Source organism: Callospermophilus lateralis, chromosome 2 (assembly GCF_048772815.1).
Source record: "Callospermophilus lateralis isolate mCalLat2 chromosome 2, mCalLat2.hap1, whole genome shotgun sequence".
NCBI lineage: Eukaryota > Metazoa > Chordata > Mammalia > Rodentia > Sciuridae > Callospermophilus > Callospermophilus lateralis.
Window position 1 is genome coordinate 150,797,243 of NC_135306.1, and position 18,859 is coordinate 150,816,101.

The 18,859-nt window shown below is 34.8% G+C and overlaps 1 protein-coding gene and 1 pseudogene across 2 annotated transcripts in view; one reads left to right on the forward strand and one right to left on the reverse strand.

Moving 5' to 3' along the window:
• The window catches only part of Fchsd2 (FCH and double SH3 domains 2), a 241,908-nt gene that overhangs the window by 185,312 nt on the left and 37,737 nt on the right, over positions 1-18,859 (forward strand). For both annotated transcript variants that reach the window (XM_076846669.2, XM_076846670.2), the window contains one exon: positions 8,761-8,865. In XM_076846669.2, coding sequence (XP_076702784.2) covers positions 8,761-8,865 — 105 coding nt within the window. The remainder of the gene's footprint in view (positions 1-8,760; positions 8,866-18,859) is intronic.
• On the reverse strand, positions 16,066-16,569 carry LOC143392111 (transcription initiation factor TFIID subunit 13 pseudogene; annotated as a pseudogene).

The following is an 18,859-nucleotide window of genomic DNA, read 5'->3' on the forward strand; positions in this document are numbered from 1 at the left end:
TATATTTTCAAGACTAAACTCCAAGTGCAAAGAAATTATTTTAAATATGGTATTTTTTTTAGTTTGATTTTTAGTATCTAGATCCTCTTTCTTTGCCTTCACGTCCAACTTCTTAAAAGAATTGTCCACACTTACACATCCTGACCTCCCTCCTACTTTTCAGCTCATTGTGTTTAAGCTTTGCCTTGCTTTCCTTCTGATCATTCCTTTCCTTCTAAATTTATCATAATCACCAGTGATGTCTGTTGCAAGATCCAAAGTGGACACTTGATCTCTCGTTTTTCTTAACCAATCAAGTTTCATCATAACTAACAACACCCTTCTTCTTAAAACACTCTTCAGCCCTCTGTAACTCAGCATTGTTCCAGTTTTCCCTCTTCCTCTTCAGCCTGTCTAGATTCTTTCATGGGTTGCTCTTTCTCTATCCAATGGTTAAATATTTAAATTCCTTAGATTCCTGAACTAGGCTGTCTTTTTTTTTTTTTTTTTTTAAACTCTTTACTCTCCCTATGGTCCATCTCATACACTGGTATTTTTTCACTTTCAACCTAATCATAAACTAATATTTTCAACATTGGGCCTTGCTTGCTGCTGTATCCCATGTATTTTTTTGCCTACTTTGACATCTTATTTCACTTGTCTCACAGGAGACAATGTTTTGGGTTTTTGGGGTTTGTTGTTGTTGTTTGCTTTTTGTGGGTTTTTCTTGTTGTTGTTGTTTTGGTTATGGTTTTTTGATTATTAAACTGGGAATTGGACCCAAGAGTGCTTTACGACTGAATTGCATTCCCAAACCTTATTTTATTTTATTTATTTATTTGGTACCTGGGATTGAACCCAGGAGCACTTAATCACTGAGCCACATCCCCACCCCTCTTTTTTATATTTTATTTAGAGACAGGGTTTTGCTCAGTTGCTGAGGCCAATGTTGAACTCACCATCCTCCTTATTTTAGCCTCCTGAGCCACTGGGATTACAGGTGTGTGCCACCACACTCAGCTTTGTGTCTTATTTTAAAATAGGTTCTCACTGTGTTGCTGACAGTCTTGTTAAGTTGCCTAGACTGGCCTCAAACTTGGATCTTCCTGCCTTAGCCTCCTGAGTCACAGGATTATAGTCATCTGCCACCATACCCAGCTTAAAAAAAATTTAAAAAGCATTTTTTTAATAATGTCTTTCAGGGGCTGGGGATGTGGCCCAAGCGGTAGCGCTCTCGCCTGGCATGCGTGCGTCCCGGGTTTGGTCCTCAGCACCACATACAAAGATGTTGTGTATGCCAAAAACTGAAAAATAAATATTGAAATTCTTTCTCCCTCTCTCTCTCTCTCTAAAAAAAAAAATAAAAAAGATTTATTTAAAAAAAAATAATGTCTTTCAGTGTTCTGGGTATTGGTAGTCTCAACTTGGCAGTTATCACTTTATAATAATCAGATAATGGCCAGTGCTGGTGTCATCTCATGTGAAATAACTGGTTCTTTTTTTTTTTTTTTTTAAGAGAAAGAGAGAGAGAATTTTTAATATTTATTTTCTTTTTAGTTTTCGGCGGACACAACGTCTTAATTTGTACGTGGTGCTGAGGATCGAACTCAGTGTCGCGCGTATGCCAGGCGAGCGTGCTACTGCTTGAGCCCCAGCCCCCAAAATAACTGGTTCTTAGGCTGGGAAGATCTAAACAGTTGGGAACCACAATGCTAGGGCTTCTTACACACTTCTGTCTCTGTGTGGTCTCTCCACATGATCTCTCCAACATGGTGGCTTCAGGTTGGCTATACTGCTTACATGGTAGCACAAAGCCCCAAAGATATAAGTTCCAAGAGTGAGAAAATAAAACCTGTGTATTCTTTTGACCTAGCCTCAGAAACATCATTGGGATTGTTGAATCATATTTTATTGAGACAATCACAAAGGCCTGTCCATAGTTCAAGGAGGTAGGACATACACTCTACTTCTTGGTGGAGAAGTAACGAAGTTGGAAAAACATGCAGAATGAGAAATGTAGTAACAACTTTTTGAAAAACATAATCTGCCACAGTATACCTTATGGTTAAAAGTTATGGTTAAAACTTCACATACCTCTGACATGCAAAATACACTCACTTCTTATCCCCCAAAGCCTGGGATTTTGGGTTTTTTGTTTTTGTTTTTGTTTTTGTTTTTGCTAAAATCTGTCCACAATTAATAAAAATTATAAACCAAGAGCTAAAGCTCAGTAAGCCTGAGGCAGGTAAAACACAAAGAAAATCACACCACAGTGCATCATAGTCAGCTTTAAAATACAAAAAATGTTTAACAGTTGTCAGGCGTGGTTATATACACCTATAATCCCAACTACTCAGGAGGCTGGGGAGGAGGCAATCACAAGTTCAAGACCTGCCTGGACAACTTATTGAGACTATTTAACAAAAAAAAAGGTTGGGGATGTAGCTCTGTAGTAGTAGTCCCCAGGTTCCATCCTAGTATGAGATATTGGGATGGGGGGGGTGGTAATTGATTGTCCATGATGAAAAATCAAAAATGTTTCCTTCAAGATTAAGAACAAGATAAGAATGTTCACTTTCACCATGTTTACTCAACATAGGAGTTCTAGAGCAGTTATAGCAAAGTTGCCATAGCAGTTATAGCAAAGTTGCAGGATGCAAAATAAAAGCAAAAAAATCAGTTGCATTTCTAAATAACAATGAGCACTGCAAAAAGGAAATTAATACATCTCCAGTACCACAGCAACAACAAAAAAAGGAAATTAAGAAAGCAGTTTCATTTCTAGTAACACCAAAAAGAAAATATCAAGAAGGTAAAAGACTTGTACACTGGGAACTACAAAAACATTGATGATAGATTAAAGAGGGCATAAGTAAATGGAAAGACAGTTCATGTTCATTAAGTGAAGGTATTGATAAGATGACAGTTACTCCCAGAATGATGTCCAGATTCCATGTAATTCCTATCAAAATCCCATTGGGAATATATCCAGTATTCATGGAACTGAAGGCAGATATTGTTTGGGGTTTGTTTTATGGGGGCTTCTTTTCATGTGTTTGTTTTGTTTTGTTTTGTTTGTTACTGGAGATTGAACCCAAAGGCATTTTGCCTCTGAGACACATCCACAGCCCTTTTTCTTTATTTCGAGACAGGGTCTCATTAAGTTGCTGAGGCTGGCTTTGAACTTGTAATACTCATGCCTCAACCTCCCAGATAGCTGCAGATATTGTTAAATGGCACTTAATACCAAAATGTTCTTCAAATTCAATGTAGTTTCCTTCAAAATCTGAACAGTGTTATTTACAAGAAAAGACAAAGCCATTCTAAAATTCATATGAGATCTCAAGAGACCCCAAATAGCCAAAATAGTCATGAAAAATAATAAGGTTAGAGAACTCCTACTTCCTGATTTCAAAGCTTATAAAACTGCAGAGATTGAGGTAGTGCAGTACTGGCATAAGGACACATATATAGACTTTAACTACATATGAAATCTATTTTTATTTATTTTGGAGGGATGGGTACTAGGGATTGAACTCAGGGGCATTCTGCCACTGAGCCACATCTTCAGCCCTGTTTTGTATTTTATTTAGAGTCAGGGTCTCAACTGAGTTGCTTAGCACCTCACTTTTGCAGAGGCTGACTTTGAACTTGAGATCCTCCTGCCTCAGCCTCCCAAGCTGCTAGGATTATAGGCTTGCGCCACTACGCCCAGTATATGAAGACTATTTTTAAAATACCAGTTTTCTCCATATATTCAATGTAATACAGGTTAAATACCCAGCATTTTTTTTAATTAACAAGCTAATTCTCAAAGATATGTGAAAATGCAAATCATCTAAGATAGCCAAAACAATTTTGAAAAAGAAGGATTAGATTGGAGGGCTTTCTCCACCTGGTTTCAAGACATAAAACTATACTAATCAAGATGTTTTGGCATTGGTATGAGGATATACTTACAGATGAATGGAACAAAATGAAGAGTCTAGAAGTAGGCCCACGCATATATGGTCTGTTGATTTTAGACAAAGGTATAACAAACTTGTAAAAATGATAAATATATATATAATAACATGCCTTGCACATGTGAGATACTGGGTTTGATCCTTAGCACCACATAAAAATAAATAAAATAAAGGTACTGTGTCCATCTACAACTAAAGAGAAGAAAACAAGATTGAGTTCCCTGTCTCCTTCCCAGCTATTAGCTAGAGGCTGTCTTTAGCCCCTAGAAGCTACTCTTCCTGGTCCTTGCACTTGTGCTTCCGGTCTCAGAATCAGCAAGGGCACACTGAATCCTTCTGCTTAGAATCTCTAATTTCCTTTCTACCCATCTCTTATCTTACTCTAGCCAGAGAAAATTCTTTGCTTGAAAGATATCACATGATTATATTGAACTCACTTAGGTAATCAAGGATGATCTCATTATTTTAAGGTTCCTAACTCTAATACTTCTGCAAATTACATCATACATACCCACAGTTTCAGACACCAGGGTATTTACATCTTCAAAGCCATGCTGCTTATTACAATGATAAAACAAGAAAACAACATCTATCATCACCACTACTTTTCAGTGTCATATAGGATTAGTCAATGTATTAATTAAAGAAAACCAGTTAAGAGATTTAAATATTAGGAAAAGGCACATCCATCATTATTTATTAATAATATATGTACCCAAAATACCAAGACCCAATTGTCAATGATGGTTTAGTAAAGTGAACAAATACAAGAATATATTTTTAGAAATCATTAATTTTCTAAGGTTAGGAATCTGGCTCAGTGGCAGAGCATTTGCCTAGCATGAGTGAGGCCTGGGTTCAGTCTTCAAAACTGAAGGGAAAAAGGAAAACTTTAGTTTTCTCATTAATCATGCAAATACAGTGGAAAAAAGTTATTCATCACAGCAGTAAAATACTGATAAGGTAAAGGAATATAAAATTTTAATGAAACTTAGAAAATATATTTGGAGAAGCTTGACATTCTGGCTCTAAAATTTACCTGGAATTCTTTTTATAAACACACAAGAATGAGACTTACCACATACTAAATCATAAAATAATGACCACAGAAATTAACTGTGATCTAATACAAAAAAATAGCAAATCTATTAAAGAACATATGATAATTTAGAATAATGATCTTATCAAGATACCATTTTTGGCATACACAATTGCTAAATCCATTTACTAAAGGATTTACTAATTCTTTTCCCCAAAGATTTGAAATGTCAATCAAGATGCCATTTTTCAGGTAGGAGGGAAATATAATGATGAACAGTGTATTAAAAGCTGCCAAGAAATTATTGTTAGGTCTGATAATGGTATTATGGTTGTATAAAACAATTCACATTTAGAGATATTTATTATAACACGTAGGAATAAAATGACTTAATATCAATTTTTTTTCTTCAAATGCTGTAGCAAAGAACAAAAAGGATAGGTAAAGCAAATTTTAACATGTTTTTGAATCTCAGTGATTAATATATGGGATTTATTGTAATAGATGCTCTAAAACCTTCAAGTATATTTGAATTTTTTTATAATAGAAAACATGTTAGCCTGGGGGTATGGCTGAGTGATAGAACATGTATATGCTTAGCATGCATGAAGCCCTAGGTTCAATTCCAAGCACTACCAAAAAAAAAAAGTTAATGGCATTTCAAATCTTTGGGGAAAAAAGTTAGTAAAAATCCTTTAGTAAATGGATTTAGCAATTTTGTTTGTTTAGGGAAAAATACACCATTAGGTTTCTTTCTTTCACTATATACAAAATAAATTTTAGAAAACTAAAGAGCTAAGTGCTAAGCGCTAAACATATGACTATTAAAAAACTAGAAGAACCTAGAATATATATATATATTTAGTTAGTTATCAATGGGCCTTTATTTTATTCATTTATATGTGGTACTGAGAATTGAACTCAGTCCCTCACACATGCTAAGCAAACCCTCTACCACTGAGCCACAACCTCAGCCCCATATTTTTGGTATATTACAGATACCCCTTTTTTTGAACGGGGGTTGGGGATACCAGGGGTTGAACTCAAGGGTACTCAACTACTGAGCCACATCCCTAGCCCCACGCCTTTTTTTAATTTTACTTAGAGACAGGGTCTCACTGAGTTGCTTAGCTCCTTTCCATTGCTGAGGCTGGCTTTGAACTTGCGATCTGCCTGCCTCAGCCTCCAGAGCTGCTGGGACTACAGGCATTTGTCACTGCGCCCAGCCATATACCTTTTTAAACAAAACAAAACTCAGGAGCTATAAAGGAAAAGACTGATAAAATGTGACCACATAAAAATTAAAAATTTCCGCAAAACAAAAGAGCATTAAAAAAGGAAAGGGGATAGAGTAGAAGGAAATGTTTATAACAAATAATAGGAAAAAATAGGAGTAAATATCTTGAAAGAAATATATTTTAATAATAATTAAAAGATTAAAAAGTGAATTGAAATAGAAGTACAAATTGCTAGCAACATATAAAATGATTCTCCATTAATTAGAGACCTGAAAATATGGTGAATTACATTTATGGATTTCTGGATGTTTTTTTTTTTTTTTTTTTTTTAAAGACAGAGTGGGGGAGGGAGAAAGAGAAAGAGAGAGAGAATTTTTTAGTATTTATTTTTTAGTTCTCGGCGGACACAACATCTTTGTTTGTATGTGGTGCTGAGGATCGAACCCGGGCTGCACGCATGCCAGGCGAGCGCGCTACCGCTTGAGCCACATCCCCAGCCCGGATTTCTGGATGTTGAGCCAGTGTTCCTGGGATGAAACCCACTTGATCATGGTGCACTGTCTTTTTAATATGTTTCTATGTGATTTGCCAGTATTTTACTAAGAATTTTTGCATCTATGTTCATCAGGGATATTGGCCTGAAGTTTTCTTTCCTTGGTGTATCTTTGTCTGGTCATAGGTTGAGTTTAGAAGGGTTCCCTCCTTTTCTATTTCATAGAATAGTTTGAAGTGGATTGGTGTTCTTCTTTGAAGGAAGGTCTGGTAGAACTCAGCTGAGAATCCTTCAAGTCCTGGGCTTTTCTTTGTTGATAGGCTTTTCATGGCATCTTCAGTTTCATCGCTTGAAATTTACCTGTTTAAATTTTGTATATCTTCCTGATTCAAATTGGGTAGGTCATATTTCTCTAGAAATTTGTTGATGTCTTCAAGATTTTCTGTTTAATTGGAGTATAAGTTTTTAAAATAGTTTCTGATCATCCTCTGTATTTCAGTGGTGTCTGTGGTGATATATCCTTTGAGTTTTTTCCCTTTTTCTCTTGGTTAGCATGGCTAAAGTTTTCTCGATTTTATTGATTTTTTTTTTTTTTTTTTGAAAAACCAACTCAACAGTGAGATCATTTTTAAAAAAATACATTGGCATAATTTTAAAGATTGGCAAAATTCAGTGTGGGTAAGATACAAGGAAGAGTAGGTACAACTTTGTGTAGATAATCTGGTAATGTCTATTAAAATTAAAATGTGCAATTTCTGCTTTTATATTTTTTATCTTAAATATTCCTATATGTGTTCAAAAAGTCATTGACTTTTGTACAAAACGTCATTGTACAAAGGGTTCTTTGTACAGAGTCACGTATAATGTTGAGAAACTTGAAAATTCAAAAGGCAAATAGAGTAAGAATAAATGAAACATGGTACAGTTAAATTCTTGGATCTATAGATTAATTAAAGAGAATGATGTCAGTCTATTTATACAGACATGAAAAGCTTTCTTAGAAACATTGAGAAGATAGTATATCTAATTTTATTTTTTTAAACAAAATTTTCTGTTTGTTTTTATATATATAGAAATGCTCAAGTGGTTTAGAAAAAATAAAAATTAATTGATGGTATGACAGTTTTACCCCATAATGGGTTATACAATGTAATAAAAAACTTTTGCCATTTTGCATTAATTGTTTTGTAACAGTATTTTATATTCATGTAAATTTTAAAAACTAAAGGTATGCATGTCAAAACTTGTACAATCCAAGTAGGATCTGTAGATTGAGCCAATGTCAATTTTTGTACTCTATTGCAGTAGCCCCTACTTATCTGCAGTTCACTATCCATGGTTTCAGTTACCTGAAGTCAACCACAGCCCAGAAATGTTAAATGTAAAAGTTCAGAAATAAACATTTTAGATGTTTTAAATTGCACACCATTCTGAATAACATGGAAGTCTCATTCTTTCCCACCCAAGATCCAAAACACTTTAACCATAATTTTTACACTACGTACCCTATCCACCTGTTACTTACTGAGTAGCCAGTTAGATTATCAAATCCGCTGTTATAATATCAGAGTGTTTTGCTTAACCTTTTATTTTACTTAATAACGACAGAATACAAGACTAGCAATGCAAAGAAGGCACCATGACATAAAACAGATTAATTCTTCCACTGAGAAGCATTGTTGCAGGGCTTATAGAAAAATACATAGTAATTTTAGAATTCAGTATTACCAGCATTTTTAGCATCCATTGAGGGTCTAGGAAAGAATCTCCTGAGGATAAAGGGAAACTACTAATGTAAAGTTATATAAATTTTTACCACTGGGGGAAGTTGGGTGAAGGGAGTGTGTACTAGTTTTGCAACTTACAGAGTCTATAATCCAAATTTTTAGAACTAAATAAATAAATGAAACAAAATTACAAGTTAAGGAAAGGATAATAATTTGTTAAAAAAGGAATCATGGTTTTAGTTACTAAAATCTTTCAAATAATCATTCAAGGAACAAAGATGAGAAGGAGGATTATTTTCTGTACCTGTTTTCTCTTTAGGTTCTAAATGAACTTGAATGCCATGGAGTTGCTGTATCAGAACAAAGCCGAGCAGAACTGGAACAGAAAATAGATGAAGCTAGAGAAAATATTCGTAAAGCAGAGGTAAGGGGGCAGCTAACTATGGCATTTTGCCCAACTCCAGTCAATGTCACAGCTGTGATGTACACCTTTGAAGCTGAGTTCCTATACTTATTAAGTTGAAGGGGAATCACCATTTAATTTATGTCCACAGTAGTATTATTGAGTGCCTGCTTTGTAGAAAGTATACATATAGCAGACTTTGAACCTGCTGTGAAGAGTTCATAATCATGAAAATTACATAACAAAAGAATTAAGTCACAATAAAGATATTAAAGTTTAACAAAGTAAAATGATAATCAAGTTAATGGTAGAGATATTTATGTTTATATATAAAATGATAACTTATATATTATAGAATATATAATAACATTTATATATAATTTATATATATTATATAATTATACATAGTAATATATTTATATAAGATTATATATGTGTATATTTAGAACCTAAAAAATCTCCCTTATATGGGTGGTTTCTGAATCCAGGGGCATGAACTGGGTCTTCAGTAATAGAGATTTGGTTGAGAAGCGATAGGGCATTATAAAAGTAATTTTTTTTTTTTGACTCATGAGATCTTTTGAAAGTTGTATAAAAACCATGAAACCTCTCCCACAAAAAAAGAAATGTACATGTTGTGTACAGCATCAGAGTTCATCAACCCCAGGCTAATACTCCTTGCCCTAGAGGAGGAGAGGTCAAAATGAGAGAACAAGAAAGTATTAGCAAAAGGGGGCAGGCACAGGGTAGAGTTTGGCAGTTGAAAGTGATTAGAATAACAGATTTTTATAAGGAAATGTGATAGAAAGTAAGTAAACTAGGTCCAGTTCACAGAGGACACACATGTGTATTCATCTACTCTGCTACAGCATGATGAAGGGATATGGAGGTAGACATTTAAAAAAAAAAAAAGACCAAGACCTTACAACTCTCAAGAGATATGTTCTTATTAGAAAAGCCTAAAGAATGCCAAAGATAACCAAGACTGTGAAGCACAAGTGCCAAAGAGTGGCCATACAAGTATGCTTCAGGAAGTGGAGGACACGGGGAGCATTGGGGGAGGGGTTGTCAGAGCAGAGGTAGGACTTAGGATGGTGTTGGCCAGTGAATAGTATTTAATTAGTCAGGGAAAAGGGAATAACATAGATCTGTGGCTTGCAACCTCAAGAAACAGAACTTGAACCAAAATATGAAGGTAGGAAGGAGGCAGGTTTTAGTTTGATGTTGAGAAATATTTTCTAAGAGTCAGATCTTCTGAGTGGCAGAATAAATACATAATGCAACACTGTAAGGGCTCAGGATTCTGGGCAAGCATCTGTCAGGGACTCTGTACAAGGAATTCTGGCATTGGTTGAAGGTAATCTAAACTAGTGATTTTCAAACACCCCTTTATTGCTCTAGAGGTTTTGAAAAAGTGCTTCCGTGGTTGTGGGGTAAGGGTGAGGCGACAGAGGCAAACACAGGGTATATGAGCGTGTTTTTGACAGAGCCCCATGGAAGTGATTTGAACCAGAATGGGTTTGCCATCTTCATGTTCTAAAGAAGCTCCGGTAACCTCTTCTCTGCTTCTTTCCTGGCATAGTCTGACCCACAGCCTCCATAGTGAGAAGGGCAGGGTGTGCAGTGAGCAGACATTTTCCTCTCTGAATTCAGAGTCACAGCTAAACCACTACCCTCTGGTGCTGGCCAAGTACTGCTGGCGGGCCCTTGCCAGTTTGGAAAACACTGGCTTGTGGTAGAAGAGATTATTATTCTATTGTTTTGTTTCTCTTCACTCTGGATGAAGCCAGTATTACCGCCTTAGTGGAACAGAAGTGATTACCTTAGAACAAGTCTCAGAAGTTTTCTGAAGGGGTTGTACTTATATTTTCCATTTACAGACTCCATCCATGGTATCACTATCTAGTACCTTAACTCCACTAGTGCCTCTACTACCACATCTTTTATAGTAGTAGTACTAATAGCTGTCAGTCTAAATAAAGGCCTAAATAAAGGCCAGTTGACCTTTTATTTCCCTGAGTATAAGTATGCTAAACTACACTGTTAGCTTAAAACTAAAAATATAAAGTGAGATTCCCACAACAGAATATTTCACGTCTCCAATACATTTAAGTCTGCATTCTCAAAGATCATTTTCGTTCCAAAATAGGGAATATGCTAAAATTATAATGTCAGATTGTCTCAGTTTTGAATGTCTGTAAAATGTAATTAATTCTATTTTCTTAAAATGATCTCTCAGTTTCCTCATATTAGAGAATTTTTAAAAAATTCCCAGCTAAAATTAACTGGCAAATAGGAGGGCATGTGTATTTGGGCAGTACTTACAAGATTGTCATAATGAAATTTTTTGATAGACTAGAAAACAAGAGAGATTGACATTAATTGTTTTGTACATACCCTTTTTCTTTTCTCTGCCTGTATATCTTTTGCATTGGTTTTTCTGAATTGCATAGTTACTCAATAGCTTTTTACCTAATTATAAATACCTGTTACAAGAGAGAGAAAGGTGGTTAAAATTGCATTATAGCTTTCAAGTTTGGTTTTTAATTCCTGCTAACAAGAGCCTTATTAAGAATCTGCTTTATCCAGTCTTTCCTATATTATGTCTCCATTCAGTGTTGCTAATTAGAATAAAAGTCATTTGTGGTCTTTTGTAATAGGTTAAAGAATCTTCCAACTAGAAGAAATTCAAAATATAAAAAATGCTTTTCCAAAGACTAGAGATCTTTAATTCTTGTCTGGTTAATTTGGGGCAGATTTACTAACTGATTAATTCAACAACTGCATCAGCTATGTTCCAGATACTGATGAAAATACTATACTCACTGGGCATGGTGGCACACACCTGTAATCCCAGTGACTCAGGAAGCTGAAGCAAGAGGATCACAAGTTCAAAGCCAGCCTCAGCAACTTAGTGAAGTCCTAAGCAACTTAGCGAAACCCTGTCTCAAAATAAAAAAAATAAAATATAATAAAATAAAAAGGGCTTAGGATGTGACTCAGTTAAGTTCTCTGGGTTCAGTCCCAGATACAACAACAACAAAAAATAATACCAATAGTGATGGACAAACTCTTGTTTTACTGTCATGATCTTTGGATTGTCTCAGGAGTATTTGTAGGAGCTATATCATGTCTTCAGCCTCTAATTCAGGAATTTGAAATAAGACAACTGTTTAAATGAAACGTTAATTTTTTAAATTTTATTTTTATTTTTTGATACCAGAGATTGAACCTAGTGGCACTTAACCACTAAGCCACATCCCCAGCCCTTTTTAATTTTTTATTTTGAAACAGATGGTTAGGGCCTCACTGAGTTGGTGAGTCTGACCTTAAACTTGCTTCGATCTTCCCGCCTTGGCCTCCCAAGCCACTGGTATTATAGGCATGCACCACTATGCCCAGCTAATAATAATGTTCTTAGTATGGTATTTAGGAATTCAAATTTTTTGAAATGCCTTTTGTCATATACACACACATTCATCATTTATGTTATTTTTTACATAACTATTTAAAAAGTAATAGCTTAGAGTGTTACAACATAATGATGTTAAATGTAATTCCCATGTTACTACAATGAAAATGGCTATACAATATACAAAAAGAAATGAGAAGGGAACTAAAACATGACACTGAAAAATCAACTAAACACAAAATACAATAATACAGGAGGAAGTAGGGACTAAAAAGCTATAAAGCATATATAAAACAAACAGGAAGACAGAAGTCCTTCCTTATCAGTAATTACTTTAAGTGTAAATGTATTAAATTGTCCAGTCAAAACTTAGAAATTGGCAGAAATTTGCTTTCTATAGGAGACTCAACTTTAGATCCAAAGACACAGACAGATTGAAATAAATGGGTGGAAGAAGATATTCCATGCAAATAAGAACCAGAAGAGATCAGGGTTGCAGAAAGACAAATACTGTGTGATTTCACCTGGATGAGGCACCTAAAGTAATCAGATTCATAGACAAAAAGTAGAATGGAGGTTACCAAGGGCTGGGAGAGGGAGAATGGCAAATTGTTGTTTTTTGTTTTAGTACTGGGGATTGAACCCAGGAGTGCTCAGCCACTGAGCCATATCCCCAGCTCTCATTATATTTATATATATATATATATATATATATATATTAGAGACAGCATCTTACTGAGTTCTTTAGGGCCTCTCTAAGTTGCTGAGGCTGGCTTTGAACTCACAGTCCTCCTACCTCAGACTCCCGAAAAATTATTGTTTAATGTATAGGGTTTCCGTTTTGCAAAATGAAAGAGAGCTGGAAGATAGTGGTAATGGCTGCACATCAGTATGAATATACTTAATGCCACTGAACAATACACTTCAAATGGTTAGTTAGCATGGAAAATTTATGTTACATACACTTTACTACAATAAAAAAGAAGGTGAGCCAGGCGCAGTGGCACATACCTGTAATCCCAGCCACTCAGGAGGCTGAGACGGAGGATCGCAAGTTCAAAGCCAACCTCAGCAATGGTGAGGCGCTAAGAAACTTAGTGAGACCCTGTGTCTAAATAAAATGCAAAATAGGACTGGGGATGTGGCTCAGTGGTTGAGTGCTCCTGAGTTCAATCCCTAGTACCCCCACAAAAAATAAATAAATAAATAAAAAGAAGATGAGGGCTGGGGTTGTGGCTCAGTGGTAGAGCACTTCCCTAGCACATGTGAGGCACTGGGTTTGATTCTCACCACCACACAAATAAATAAATAAAGCTATTCTGTCCATCTACAACTAAAAATATTTTAAAAAATAAAGAAGAAATAAATAGATAGATGGATAAATTTAAATAAAAATAAAGGTATTGTGTCCATCTGCAACTAAAAAAATATTTTTAAAAAAGGTGTGTGTGTTCTTTAAAGTAGCTTGTAAAGAAGTCAAAAGTTTTAAATAGTAGTCTAGTCTGTTCATGACTTATGTTGTTTCAGAATGTTTTTTAGTTTACATTATACCTTTTTTCTGGGTTGGTCGAGTTCTGTTTTTTTGAACAATGAAATGATTAACACAACAAGGAAAAAATAATGTGAGAAATCAAAGATAGGACATTTTTAGTAACCTCCTTTGGTGTAAGATCTGTAAGAGGAACTATAGACTACATTATCCTTTGTCCAAGATGTTCACTAGATTCTATGATCTGAATTAAATGTGTATTTGAAAACCAAAGTCCAGCCAGGCACAGTGATGCACACCTGTAATCCCAACAACTTTGGAGGTGAAGGCAGGAGGATCATGAGTTCAAAGCCAACCTCAGCAAAAGCTAGGCACTAAGCAACTCAGTGAGATCCTGTCTCTAGATAAAAATACAAAATAGGGCTGGGGATGTGGCTCAATGGTTAAGTGCCTTTGAGTTCAATCCCCAGTACCCCCCCAAAAAAAAAAAAAAAAAATCCAGAGTTCGGTTATATAGTATCAGTGAATTAACAAAAGAAAAATATCAAATTATTCTTTATATAAGCACACTTTTATAGATACAAGTTCCCCCCACACCTGGTACTAGGGGTTGAGAGATTGAACCCAGGGGCACACTACCACTGAGCCATGCTCCCAGCCTTTTTATATTTATGTTGAGATAGGGTCTTGCTAAGTTGCTGCAATTGGCCTCAAACTCACAATCCTCTTCCCTCAGTCTCCTGAGTTGCTGGGATTACAGGTGTGTGTCACTATGCCGAGCCCTGTTTTATCTTAAATTGTCACCTCATAGAGTGCTATCATACATGAGTAATTTAAAATTACTGTGCTACTCTTGTCCCTCAGTGACTAAAAAATAATTAAGACCCTTGTTGTAATGTTATAAAAAAAATCCAGTTATGTAAAAAGGTAAGGCCTCATTATTACAAGGATAATGAAATGACAAGTTTGAACCTACTATAAAAACAATTTCCAATCATATTGTGTCCAAACTTACATTATGTTAGAGCCTGTTATTGTGCAGTTTTACTGTACTCTTAATGTTAGCAGACCTCTTGACTAATCACTTTTTTTTTTTTTTTTTTTGGTATGGGGAATTGAACTCGGGGCATTCGACTACTAATACCTACTAAAATAGGCCACATCCCCAGCCCTATTTTGTATTTTATTTAGAGATCAGCCTCCCAAGATGCTGGGGATAATTATAGGCATGTGCCACCACACCAGGCAACTAATCATTTTTTAAATTTTTTGTTGCAAAAATTTTCAAGCATACAGAAAAGAGAAGAATAAACATGGACTTACTGACATCTATATTTAACATCTATATTATGTTTTGCAATATTGGCTTTATACGTTTATTAGACTGACACATTATTTCTGTTCTGTAAGGTAGAAGTTAGGTCTACCAGCCTAGTTAGAGGCAGGTTAGATTTTAGGCTGGAATGCTTCAGTGGTGATGCCATGTTTTCCATAACATCAGGAATCATATAGAATCAAGTTGTCTGCAGTTAATGATATGAGTGATCATTTTTTTTTTAAGCTAAGGGCAATAATTTAATGCAGTAAGCTAAATTCACACAAAACCTGTATACCGTGAACTACAAAAGTGGTTTTTGTAGTTACAGTTTTAGTCAACTACACATTTCCACAAGTACTTACAAATATGTTAAAAAAACACTACCCCAAATGCTTATCCTACCATTAGCTCATTAAATATTGCCATTCCTGCTCCTGAAAGTAGATGATTGGGAAAATGAGTTCTAAAACTTAAAAAGTAACCTAGGTCCAAAAGGTTTTAAATCAAAAAAGTCTTTCAACATAGAAGCATCAACATGAAACTTTTAAGTTTCTAAAAAAATAAAAATAAAAAAATCACTCTTTAGAAAATATTAAAACAAATTATCATTTAAAACACATAAACATTCTTACAAAAACTTGTAGTTTCAAATATCATCTCCTTAAAAGAAAACCAGTTCACTATCTTTAATAACATCTCAGACCACTGTTGTCTAAAAACTTCAGAATATGTAAGGCATATGTCTCAGCTGTCATAGTCAAAATGACACTTAGATTTCACATATTAAACAGCTATAGTATAGCTTATAATGGCACAAATATACCTAACACATAAATACTACTTCATCCTTTAGATAGTCAAAAGTCAGAAGGAACTGCATAATTTGTAAGGTACTTTAACTTACGTGTAGTCATTAAACTCAGTAAGTAATTCAAGTATAGTCATGTAAAGGCAGGTAATTAAAGGCTCAAGGATCACTCTAAATCAAAGACATGAAAATAAAGGCTGAAAACTTTGTTTCTCCATCTTTCATTTACATGCCTAGATATTAGGACATTACTGAACAAAATACACAATTATTATATATGATTTCCACAGAATATAATGAAATTTCATGAAGTACAAAAATTATCAATATCCGTAGTTTGCTTCATCAAATGCTTTTCTAGCTCGTTTCAATTCTTCATTCATGGTAAGCAAGTCTTTAACCCTAGCAAACTTCCTTGGGTCCTTTCGAATCAAGAAGACCATATCTTCAACTTGTACTCGACCTTGTCTTCCAATTGACATTGCCTTGTGAGTCATTTCAGTGATGAACTCAATGACAAGATCTTCAAGAATATCCACTGACTCAGTGTAAGGATTCTGGTCATCCCCAAACCCATACATCATACATCGTAATTCTTTAGAAAAAAGTCTCTTTCTTTTACCCTGTCCACCTTCTGCACCTCCTCCAATTTCTTCATTTTCCTCCTCAAAGGTCGGGTCTTCTTCCTCATCTGCCATCATGAGTGGTCACTTAATTAAGGTAGTGCTACTGGGTCTTGCTCCTGTAAAGGTTCTTTTTTACCCCATTGTGTTTGTCGAAGTATTCGTTATCTCTGGTGGGGTGAATAGGTATTTTCTCTCTTGAGTATTGTTCTGACCTGATAGGTTTTTTAAAATCAACTTTATCAAAATATACTATATATACAGTAAAATATAACCATATTAAATGTATAATTCAATGAACTTTGACAAATATATAGCCTAAATCACCACCACAATCAAAATATAAAATATTTCTGTCATCTCAGAAAGTTCTCTTGTGACCAGGTAACAACGGAAGTGTTTTCTATCTTATGGATTAACTTTACTTATTCTGTATTTTCTTTAAATGAAAGAGAGTATGTACTCTTGTATCCAGTCTCTCCCTTTCGATACATATATTTGCTTACCCATTTACCTGTTCATATATATTTGGGTTATTTCCAGATTTTTACTCTTTATATAAGAATATACAAGTAATATACAAGATTGGACATGTTTTGATTTCTCTAAAAGTGGAATTGCTAAATCATATTGTAAATGTGTGTTTATAAGAAACTGCCAACGTGTATTCCAAAGTGACTGTACCATATTATACTCCCAAGATATGGGAGTTCCAGGGGCTGGGATTGTAGCTCAGAGGTAGAACGCTCGCCTAGCATGGGTGGGACCTGGGTTCAGTCCTCAGCACCACATAAAAATAAAGGCATTGTGTTGTGTCCATCCATCTACACCTAAAAAATAAATGAATAAATATTTAAAAAAAAAAGGATATGGGAGTTCCAGTTCCTTCACCAGCATTTAGTATCATTGGTTTTTATATATTTGGCCATTTGAGTGGATATACGATATATTTCATTGTGGTTCTGATTTGCATTTGATTGCTAAAATGCTGAGTCTTATAATTTTTTGGCCAAACATATATCCTTTTTAGTATTTTACCCATTTTTAAAATTTGGGTCAGTCTTAATTCTATGTATTAATCATTTTTCAAATATATGTATTGTGAATGTTTTCGTCAGATTTTGGCTTGCTTTTCATTTTCTATATTGTAAATTTTTAATTTTGGTGAGATCTGATTTATCAGTATTATCTTATGGTTAAATCTTAAGACATTTTTGGCCCACACTAAAGTTGTGATATATTCTCTTATGTTTTCTAAAAAGTGTTGTAATTTTAGTGTTCTGTTTGGGCTATGATCCTAAGAATTATTTCAGTTGTTGAGGTCCAGTTTGAGTTAACAGTCATGGTTTTTCTTTTCAACATAGAGATGCAGTTTTCCCAGCAGTTTTCCTCATTACCTTTGCAACTCTACTGAATACAACTGACTATGTATGTGTGAATCTTCCTTTGATTGTGTTCAGTTCCATTGATCTATATGTCTATCCTTATGCCAGTGTCCAGTCTTAATGACTTTAGAATAATAAGTCCTGGGATCAGTTACTGTAAGTCCTCAAATTGTTTGGACTATTCTCATTTTCATCAGCTTATCAGTTTCTACAAAAAAAAAAAAAAAAGATGGCTGAGATTTTGATTGGAATTATACTGAATGTATAAATCAATTTGATGAAAATTGACCCCTCAATAATATTGAGGAGTCTTACCCTATGTATTTTCAGCTTATGAATTTTTGTTCATTTTTTGTTAGATTAATTCAGTTGTCATTTTCTAAATCCCATATTATCTAAATTTGGCCCCATATTATCTAAAGTTGGAGTCCATTCAGAGTGTCTTCTGTGTCCCTTTGATGTTACCCCCAATAGTTTGAATACTTTCTTTTAAGCACAACAAGCTTTCATAGGCTCACCTTATATTTTCCCTGCCCAGACTTAGAATTAGCTCCAAGGAGATCAGATTTATTTATTTGTTTGTTTGTTTGTTTCCTTTCTTTCTTTCTTTTATTTTTCATTTTCTTTTCTTTAGTTGTTATTGGACACAACACCTCCATCTCATTCATTCATTTCTGTGTGGTGCTGAGGATCAAACCCAGCACCTCGAATGTGCTAGGCAAGCACTCCACTATTAAGCCATAATCCCAGCCCTCAGATTTCTTTTAATAGAGAATGAAATTTAGGCACTAATGTCTGAGCTATGAAGGTCTGGGCTTATTACTGTGAGCGTCATTTATTTTTTGTTCTTTCTTAGATTTATTTTTTTTTAATATTTATTTTTTAGATGTAGATGGACACAACACAATGCCTTTATTTTTATGTGGTGCTGAGGATTGAACCCGGGTCCTGCCCATGCTAAGCAAGCGCTCTACCGCTGA